Source organism: Guillardia theta (assembly GCF_000315625.1).
Source record: "Guillardia theta CCMP2712 unplaced genomic scaffold GUITHscaffold_92, whole genome shotgun sequence".
In the NCBI taxonomy this organism is placed as follows: Eukaryota; class Cryptophyceae; order Pyrenomonadales; family Geminigeraceae; genus Guillardia; species Guillardia theta.
In genome coordinates, this window is record NW_005434582.1 from 77,878 (window position 1) to 87,501 (window position 9,624).

At 51.3% G+C, this 9,624-nt stretch overlaps 2 protein-coding genes across 2 annotated transcripts in view; one reads left to right on the plus strand and one right to left on the minus strand.

Annotated features, from left to right (window-relative positions):
• Positions 1-109: 109 nt before the first annotated feature.
• GUITHDRAFT_144797 (hypothetical protein) lies at positions 110-3,615 on the plus strand (the record flags this gene model as incomplete). Its single annotated transcript, XM_005824588.1, has 17 exons — positions 110-155; positions 382-508; positions 572-652; positions 701-803; positions 1,186-1,370; positions 1,476-1,598; positions 1,707-1,755; positions 1,890-1,955; positions 2,104-2,204; positions 2,254-2,319; positions 2,566-2,629; positions 2,675-2,722; positions 2,828-2,862; positions 3,054-3,184; positions 3,345-3,397; positions 3,468-3,518; positions 3,571-3,615. 17 exons carry the CDS (start codon positions 110-112, stop codon positions 3,613-3,615), a joined length of 1,374 nt encoding a protein of 457 aa, XP_005824645.1.
• Positions 3,616-4,444: 829 nt separating this feature from the next.
• Positions 4,445-9,624, minus strand: part of GUITHDRAFT_116143 (hypothetical protein) — a gene marked incomplete at both ends in the record, with an annotated part of 5,919 nt that continues 739 nt past the window's right edge. The window contains 23 exons of the mRNA XM_005824589.1: positions 4,445-4,476; positions 4,658-4,702; positions 4,895-4,940; positions 5,196-5,252; positions 5,305-5,370; positions 5,422-5,495; positions 5,643-5,910; positions 5,955-5,993; positions 6,283-6,329; positions 6,381-6,441; positions 6,832-6,872; positions 7,197-7,249; positions 7,434-7,477; positions 7,612-7,700; positions 7,767-7,788; positions 7,848-7,871; positions 7,986-8,029; positions 8,197-8,266; positions 8,525-8,564; positions 8,661-8,754; positions 8,953-9,077; positions 9,248-9,318; positions 9,443-9,524. Of these exons, the coding sequence (XP_005824646.1) occupies positions 4,445-4,476; positions 4,658-4,702; positions 4,895-4,940; positions 5,196-5,252; positions 5,305-5,370; positions 5,422-5,495; positions 5,643-5,910; positions 5,955-5,993; positions 6,283-6,329; positions 6,381-6,441; positions 6,832-6,872; positions 7,197-7,249; positions 7,434-7,477; positions 7,612-7,700; positions 7,767-7,788; positions 7,848-7,871; positions 7,986-8,029; positions 8,197-8,266; positions 8,525-8,564; positions 8,661-8,754; positions 8,953-9,077; positions 9,248-9,318; positions 9,443-9,524 (1,534 nt within the window). The remainder of the gene's footprint in view (positions 4,477-4,657; positions 4,703-4,894; positions 4,941-5,195; positions 5,253-5,304; positions 5,371-5,421; positions 5,496-5,642; positions 5,911-5,954; positions 5,994-6,282; positions 6,330-6,380; positions 6,442-6,831; positions 6,873-7,196; positions 7,250-7,433; positions 7,478-7,611; positions 7,701-7,766; positions 7,789-7,847; positions 7,872-7,985; positions 8,030-8,196; positions 8,267-8,524; positions 8,565-8,660; positions 8,755-8,952; positions 9,078-9,247; positions 9,319-9,442; positions 9,525-9,624) is intronic.

A 9,624-nucleotide genomic window follows, 5' to 3' on the forward strand; every position in this document is an offset into this window, starting at 1 on the left:
GGGAGGGGGAGGGGCGGCGGAGAGAGTGAGGATGGCGAGGTAGGCATGAGAGGGAAGTAACTGTAAGCTCCTTCAGCAGCTCCTTGACGTCAACGTGAAGATCACCCCGATGGCGACAGGATCCCGCTCCCTCGGCCTCCCCGGCCCCTGCAGAGGTCAGGCATAGCAAAGGGATGGGAGGTGGGGATGAGGATGCAACACGAGGCCAAGATGCCTCAGGAGGAGGAGGAGGAGGAGGAGGAGGAGGAGGAGGAAGAGCGAGGAGGAGACGAAGGCGCAATGTGCACCTCCCCTCCTCCGTTCGTGCTAGAGCCGTCAGAGCTATCAGTCCTAGTGTACCTCTCCTGCCTCTGCCTCTGCTGACTGCCGCCATCCATGCAGAGATCACCGGCTATGAGCCGCATCGTGCGGATCATGCGGCAGCAGAGGATGGGAGGGAGAGCGCGAGATGGCTGACCGGACTGTCTGCCATGGCAACCAAGAAGGATCCCCCATCGTTGTGCGGGAGGTTATCATGGTAGGAGGACGTGGATGTCTGTTGCTAGAGCAGAGATGATCGAAGTCCTTTCAGGCTGCTGTTCTTCCCTTTCATCCTAGTCGGCAACTCAATCTTCATCTTCCTTCTACCTTGCCTTCAAGTCTACGCGGACAGGTGGCATGCTGGATAGGTGGCGTTGAGGGATGGGTTGACGATGCTCAGGCTCTTTGGGAGATGTTTCATGGGCATCGGGCGCTACTGCTGCTGCTTCTGCTTCTGCCGATGCTGGAGGAGGAAGAGGAAGTGTGTGTGCTTCGAGTTCGAGGTGAAGATCGAAGAGAGAGATGAAGCAGGAGCAGGAGCAGGAGCAGGAGCAGGAGAAGGAGCAGGAGCAGGAGCAAGAGCAGGAAGACAACTGAAAGAGCAGGAGGAGCTAGTGGATTGTGATGGGAGGAGCAGGAGGAGCAGGAGGAGCAGGAGGAGAAGTAAGTGAAGGAGTTGACGAGGAAGACAAGAGGTGGTGGGAAGGAAGGTTGGGGAGGGGCAGGGTGATAAGGGAGGGAGACAGGAGTGGAGAGGATGGGAATGGTAATCCAACGCATGCCCGAACAGGACAAGTCGTTTCCTCCCAATTCCACATCGCTGGGTAACTGGAAAGGAAGGCAAGCAAACAAGACCCTCCGTCCCCTGCTTAACGCACGTGGCAGGTCAAGGGAGAATCTCGATGCGGCGATCCTGTGGAAACGAGCAGGAGACTTGTGGGAGGGCCCAGCAGCTCGGCTGTTCAAGAAGAGAAGCTCACCGGAGGACATCGCGCAGGTTCCTTGATGGTTGACAGAGGAACGAGAGCTGAACACGCTGTTGCTGCTCAGGGGCAGCTGGGGGACTGCTGGTAAGGGGAGGGAGATGGAGAGGGGGTGAGGGGGTGGCTGTAGCAGGGGAACTGCTGGTAAGGGGATGGTGTTGGGGAGGGGCAGTGAGAGATGTTGTGGCGCAGGCTACTTGCTGCGCTCGCGTGCTTGTCCGAGCGAGCTGGGGCGATCGAGAGATGTTTTGAGACGCGAGAAATCAGCGTGAGAGGACTGTACAAGCTCAAGCTCTATGATGGGCAGCGAGAAGAGTGAGAGGAGGAGCAGGGGAGGAGGGGAGGAGGGAAGGAGAGGAGAGGGGAAGAGGAGGAACTGGGAGAGGAGAAGGGGACGGAGAAGTCAGTAACGGGCCTAAATAGATGGGTTCGCATGATTATCGACGATTACCTTCCAACAGAGCACGGTCAGGTAAAGCAGTTCTCTACCCTCTACTCTCCTCCTCTGCTCCTCTCTAAACTTACCATCCTGTTGGTCTTTTCTTGTCTCTTGCCCTCGTTTTCTTCCTGCCTCTCCGCAACATCCCACCAACTGATACTCCACAGCCAATCTTTGCTCAGCCCAATGGAAGGGAGATCTGGGTTCTGCTATTGGAGAAAGCTTTTGCAAAGGTTGCAAATCAAACTGGAACAAATTGAGGAGACTGACCTGTTCCTTGTCTTGTCTTCATGTTGTTTTTCTTCATGTTGTCTTGGCTTGCATTGTAGTTTTGCGGAGACTATCAGTCCCTGGCAGGAATGAAACGCTGCAGTCATCCAGCCAGATCTCAGTGATGGTATTGGAACAGGCGGGCATATCCTATGGGCGTTTCAAGCCATGACGGGAGACAATGTGATGCATTTCTCCAAGGAAGACAGCAAGTGAGTTTACAGCTCTTGCTCCGTCCCGTCTGCCTGACTCGGTCGTTAGGTGGTGCAGATACGACATGCGACAACCTACTGACGAGAACAACAAGAGGAGAATCGGGTTGAGAAAGTGAGCGCTAGATGAGGGAAGACAGGCGGACAGACAGGCAGGGAGAAAGACGGGAAGGAAGGGAGGGAGCATAGGAGGGAGCGTGGAACAGAGGAAAGGAAGGAGACAGAGGGACGGAGAAAGGGAGGGAGGAAGAGAGAGAGGAGGGGGGGGGGGGGAGGGAGGGAGAGAGGGAGGCATCCCAGCTCGTGATGCATTTCACCTTCGTCATGATGTATCTTCAGCCTGACGTCTCTGGACCTGCAGAACGGAGCCGCCGGAAGAGTACAAAGACGACGAATTCTACAAGATTCTACAAACTTACGATGCGGTAGACAGAGGCGTTGACAACCCTTCTTGACGAGCCACCTTGTAGCTGAGGTCTGTGATGGGAGCGGGTTCGGATCTGGATGGTTCTGTCTCTGTGAGAAATCTCTTCTCTGTTGGTTCATGTTCTCACATGTTCCTACTGTTCACACATTTTCCTCCTTCTCACATTTTCCTGCTGCTGTGACTTGTTGGATGTTAGTCGAGAAACGGAATTCGACCAGGTCACGCGTACAGGTAGGTTTGAGTTGTGATGAAGAGCAAACTTACTTGAGCCAGCATCATCTCAACGCAGAAAGTGAACAAATTTTGTATGTTGCAACTGCGCGACCCCTGGGGGGCATTTGATTGGTCGGGTGAGAAGACAAGAAGAGAAGAAGGGTGAAAATTGAAGGAGGATAGGAAGAGAGTGAAATTCAGAGATGAAGGAGAAGAAGACAAGTCGATGGAGAGGAGGACGAGGACGAGGACGAGGACGAGGACGAGGACGAGGACGAGGAGGAGGACGAGGAGGAGGGGGACGAGGACGAGAAGGAGGACGAGGAGGAGGAGGAGACAGGTAAAGTGAGATGAGGAGAACAGGGTAGTTGTTCGAGGAAGTAGTAGAAGATGAAAACGTAGAAGAAAAGCAGAGTGAATAGAACAATCAGGGATCGACTACAAGTCCACGAGGATAGAGGCAGGTGGAGGTTGAGGACAGTTGCCAACTCTCATTTTAGGTGATTGGTCGGCCAAGAGTTCACTATGGAAGCAACATCCCAACGTCGCCAAAGTAAGCAAGACTTTGACGTTTCCAACAGAATTGAGGAGTTTCCGATCTCTTTTTGAACTCTTGCACGCAGGCGTGTAAGTTTGACGAGAGCGGGAAAGGATTCTTTTGGATGGAGATGAAGGTGACTCATGAGTCGAGCGTTCGGGCAGTTTTGATCTGAGAGTTGTTGGTAGGACTTCATAAGACATTTCGACTACATCGACATATGTCACAGGTAGCAAGCGTAAAAGATGTCGGACAAACTATCTCATCATTGTCGTTCCTGCAACCGCAACTATCTACTTTTCTCGCTCCAGACAACAACACCTGCAAATCTTCTTGAATACTTCTCATATCTATCACCTCAACCAAGATTTTGTTTTCAACAATCATTACAATCATTACAATCGTCATCGTCGTTGTCATCGTGAATGTTTCACAGCAAACTTGAATGAGAGCAAGCAAAGACGTTGAGAAAGTGATGACTGGGCATCTTGTATCAGGAGGACAGGAGTGGGTGACCTCCGACTTGAGATCGACGAAACATCTGGATGCTGCGGCCCTTTAAGCGGATGCATGTACTTGCTCTAATCAACCATGATGATGATGAGGAGGAGGAGGAGGAGGAGGAGGAGGAGGAGGAGGAGGAGGAGGAGGAGGAGGAGGAAGATCATGATCATGATCATGGAGGTGGTGGTGATGATCATGGTAATGATAGCAAAGATCTGTTGTCCGTGTGCTTATCGCCTGCCTTGAACCTCAAGTTGGACAATTCTGATCGTCTTGCAGGAAAGGCTGTGCGTCCTACTACTGCTGCTGTCGAGGATGCAGTGCTCTCTGTTGCGAGCAGGAAAACTTTCTTGAAAGATGTCAGTGAGAACGTGACGTGATGTGTTTGAGCAGGAGAGCAGGACTGAGACTGTCAGACCGAGCAAAACATGTTGCTGTGTGTGACGACAGGGATTTCACACCGCAACGAGAAATTTTTATCGAGTTTCACAAAATCTTTCCACAAAAATTTTAACGGTGGAGAGAAGAGGAGAGAAGATTTCAACCTTGGACGAGAGACTAGATCTTCATAGTGACTCGCTTTGATAACTCTGTGACGCAAATCAGGAAGGCAGTCAAGGAAGAAAAGATAGAAAGAGGAGGAAGGAGACAGACGAACGGGGGGAAGAGAAGGAAGAGGAGGAAAAGGAGGAGCAGGAAGAGGGGGAGAATGGAGGAGCAGGAGGAAGATTCGTTCAGGCATGTCAGTTTGGTATGTCCGGTCATGTTCACCTTCGAAAGTTTTTTCATCGGCAAAACTTGCGATGACGGGACGACCTGAACGGAAGGGATCAATGACCAGACAAGTACCGAAACACCAGAGAGATTGAGAAACAGAACTTGATGCCGTCACGATCACATGACAACACAAGGGGAGAAACGATCAAGACGACGATGAGACAGAATAATGAAAAGAAATGAACAGAGCAAGACATGGAGGAGAGTTCAGACGCTTCCAAAGCCTCTCACCGTCAAACTTCACTCCGTGCAGCCCTTGAGCGGCCTTGAACGCGATCTGAAACGACGTCAGGCTGTCATGGCAGACTAGAGACAGCATGACGAACTTTCTTGTCTTTGAACAAGATTAGAAGTTTCCCCTTCATGTGCGAGCAAGCTGGCAAATCCGCAGCTTCTGTTCCCCGCACAACGATCGCCTGATCGATCTGAACAAGTTTGAAGACCAAGTGAGAAGAAAGGAGATGGGAACAAACAACATTAAGAACAGCTTCAAGATATGACAACTGTGCAACAAGAATTCTCTCATGGTAACCTCTCCAAAATCTTCCATGCACTTCAGTTTGGTGTCTTCTAGGATGTCCTTGCATTCCTACACACGTTTCAATCATGGCATGCCAGTGGAAGGCAACGACGAGACTGACCGCATCGTCATTGAGTTCTTTCTCCGAGAAAACTTTCTCGAGCACAAGAACAGTTGTCGCTTCAGACTGCCATGGGGTTGAGAAACTGCCTGGTTCTCATCTCATCCTCTTCCTCACCTCGACAGGTTCTGAGTTTGCCTTCTTCTTCACCATCTGGCTCTGAGATGATCGGATCATGTCGATGTTGATCCCTGCGAGTGAAGTCAATGACGAAGAAGCTCCTCCTCCTCTACTTCTCCATCGCAACACTGCACTCCCTCTCCTCCAACACCGAGGGCGTGGAATATCATCATCATCGCCATTATTATTGCCATCGTCATCGTCATCTTTATCGTCACCGGCATCGTCATCGTCATCGTCGTCATCGTCATCGTCATCGTCATCGTCATCATCGTCATCATCACCACCATCATCAGACATAGCTACAGTAAACTCCTCTTCCTCTTCCTCTTCCTCTTCCTCTTCCTCTTCCTCTTCCTCTTCCTCTTCCTCGTTTCTCATCAATAGCTCCTCCGTCATGAGCATCACCGTACCGAGGTATCCAGTTCCCATCACTTTCCACGTCTCCTCGTCGCTCAGAGGTTTGTAACCTTCCGCAAACGACACCTGATCGTCCTTACAGCCTGCAGACCCAACGCAAACAAGCTCACCTTGAGGTGGTTGTCTCCGTATTGGATGCCAATGAGGTTCTGCGCGAAGACAACGTGTAAGACGTTGATATGGAGCACGGAGATCGATGATGCAGAAACAAATTCGGATGGAGGGAGAACGAGGATGGAGATGATTGTGAGGCAATCGAGATGGAGGATGGGACAGCAAGAGCCTGCAGAGGAGGTGTAGAAAAGCTGAAGAGAGGTCAAAGAGCGTGAAAGAACGCAATGTCAAACAAGGAGGGAGCACGGAAGACTGAAGAGCACGCAAGGACTCAAGCACGGCAATGAAAAGTTTCATGGTTATGATCGTCAGGATTTCAATCACCTGGGTAGCACTGAGAGCCTCTTTGACAGTTCGGAACTCTACAATAGCTGCAACCCTGTCAGACTTGCAATCTTGCCGGTTGAGAGTTGAGCACAAACCAGAAGTTTTGTCGGGTAAGATTTCTGCGTTGATGATAGCAGGACCGTTCTTGATGTTGAGCTGGTGCGAAGAGTAAAACTACAGCAACAACACCATGATGCTTGCTCGCGAAATCTCAATTACCACCATCATCATAATCATCATCACCATCATCATCATCATCATCATCATCATCATCATCATCATCATCATCATCATCATCATCATCATCATCATCATCATCATCATCATCATCATCATCATCATCATTGTCGTCGTCGTCGTCGTCGTCGTCGTCATTGTCGGCGTCGGCGTCGGCGTCGTCGTCGTCAGCAGCAGCAGCAGCAGCAGCAGCAGCAACAGCAGCATAGCAGCATGTGTATTAGCAGCAGCAACAACTACAACACAACAGCAACAACAGCAAAAGCAATCCAGTTTCACGTATCATCATCCACTTCTGTCAGCATTTACCTTGGACGCCTCAAAGAGAGCATTGAGGAACGACATGAAACCTGCCAGTCTCTTTCAATCCCCCCCCCCCCTCCCTCCTCCTCCTCCTCCTCCATTTCACCACAACCACCACCACCTCCTCCTCCTCCTCCTCCATTTCACCACAACCACCACCACCACCACCACCTCCTCCTCCTCCTCCTCCTCCTCCACTACCACCACCACCACTCCTCCTCCTCCTCCTCCTTCATTCCACCACCACCACTACTACCACTACCTGCTCCTCCTCCACCACCACCATCTCATCATCATCAAAAACAACATCCTTCCTGGTTCCCCTCCTACTTTTCCTTCTTCCCCTCCTCCTCCCTCGGGTCTCATCACACCGGCATGCATCTCATCATCGTTGGGGATGTTGGTAAACTTGACTCGACGAGCTCTGGTGAGGAGAAACCATCAGCAGAGGACAGAGAGGAAGAGGAAGTGAACAGAGAGGAGGGAAGCAGGAAGGGAGAGAACGCAAGGGGTGCAGGGTAAAGGGCAGAGGAGGAGGGAGGTAGCTGCAAGGAAGGGAGGGGAAGGAAGAGGTTGGAGGGGAGGGGAACGCAAGGGCTCGGTCTCACCTCATCGTTATTTTCATCCCTTCCTCTTGTGAGACTTTCGGTTTCTGGGCGAAGCTAAGACAAACAAGAGGAGACATCCCCCAACCATAAACTGCCCTGCTCCTCCTTCTCCTCCTCCCCTCTTCATCTCCTCCTCTTCCTCCTCTTCCTCTTCCTGCCCCCTCTTCCTTCTTCTCACTCTCTCTCTCTCCTCATCCTCGTCCTCGTCCTCATCCTCATCCTCATCCTCATCCTCATCCTCATCCTCATCCTCATCCTCATCCTCACCTTGGCAATGAGTTGACCTGTAAAACGCCATCAGAATTTGTATTCCCACCGCAAGCGGAGAGCTACCGTTATCTCCAGCCGCCAGCCTCTACCGGAGTCGCAAGCTTGTCAAACATATACCAGGCGACAGGTGAAGTTTCTCCTTACCTGGAGCTGAAAGATTTGTTCGAGCTGCGCGGAGAAGTTACATGGAAGTCAGGAGCAGGAGCAGCAGCAGCAGCAGGAGCAGGAGCAGGAGCAGCAGCAGCAGCAGCAGCAGCAGCAACCAGAAGCAGCAGGAGTAACCTGATGCTGCTGAAGAAAGAGCTGAGTCTGAGACAGCTCCCCAGCTGTCGAGCATCAGTCAGTCCATTGTGACGGACAGTCGTCAGAATGATGAGATCATTTGAGAACGAGAGATCAGAAAAGGAAAGAGATGTTTCAGATGCAACAAGAGATATCGGCCAACAAGACAGATCAAGAGGATGAAGAACTTGTCCGTTAATGACGTTCTTACTTCCTGCCATTCCGATCCCCGCCAAGTTGGCAGCGAATGTGAAGTCTTGAGGCCTTGCAATCTTCAGCTCCTGGAGAACAGTCAGGCAGGACAGGAGATGGAGATGGAGATGGAGATGGAGATGGAGATGGAGATGGAGATGGAGATGGAGATGGAGATGGAGATGGAGATGGAGATGGAGATGGAGATGGAGATGGAGATGGAGATGGAACAGCAAGAGCAGATGTGGCAAAAGGAGACGGCAGTGATGTAGAAACGATGTATGAGCAGGAGGAGCAGGAGGAGCAGGAGGAGCAGGAGGGAGCAGATGAATCATCAAGGCTCATACTTGTCCGTTCATAAGCAGGCCGTCCAGGTTGATGATACAGCTGAGGGAATTCTGTCAGGTAGAACGAGGATAGGCAAGAGGAGAGGAGGAAACAAAGGAGGGATTGCAACAGAGCAGGAGGAAAACAGTACAAGACCTTGTTGCTTCTTCTGGAGATCGCAGCTGCACGAAAGCAAACCTTGAGTTGCTGTTCACGTAAACATCCGTCACACAGTCTTCCTCAGCAAGACCTGAGAACGCAATTCAGGGAGATGGCAATGAAGGCGGTGTTGAGGTTGCAAAGTTACAAGAACAGGCACACCCAACATGTTCAGAATAATCATGTTGAAGTCCAAGCTTTCAACATTCGATCATCGTTAGAAACAGCAATATCTCCATTTCCATATTATCTCATCTCGCCTCATCTCCATTATCATGAAATCCATCACCATGATCTCCATCACCACAATCCCAATCATCGATGTCTTCGTTACCTGATGATTTCATCGCTCCATTCATAAATTCCCTAACCTTCCTGTCAGAAATTCCATCCGGGAGGTTCGAAACTTGAATCCTGAGCACCGAAAGCGATCAATCAAGTTGATAGGAAGCTATTTCCCCACCATTTTTCTCTATTCTCTTCCCCCTGTCTGCTCCCCCTTCCCCTTCCCTTCCCTTCCTCCTCTTCTTCTTCCTTCCCCAATCCCCTCCTCCTCCACCTCCTCTCATCCCATCATGCATTACCTGCTCGCCTTCTTGTGGGCCTCCATCTGTGTCCTCAGCTGGTTTGCTGACTGCAGAGATTGCCCGAGCAGCTGGTGCAGCAATGATAGGAAAATCAGAAGCAGCAGGAAAGGCAGGAAATGCTAGCAGGGTTACAGCAGCAGCAGCAGCAGCAGCAAGCAGCAAGCAGCAGCAAGAGAACGAGGACAGGACGACCAGATCATGAGACAAACAAGCAGGAGAGAGAGAAGGAGCAATAGCGCAATCACCAGCACTGGCACCAGCACCAGCACCAGCACTGGCACCAGCACCAGCACCAGCACCAGCACCAGCACCAGCACCAGCACCAGCACCAGCACCAGCACCAGCACCAGCACCAGCACCAGCTCCAGCAATGC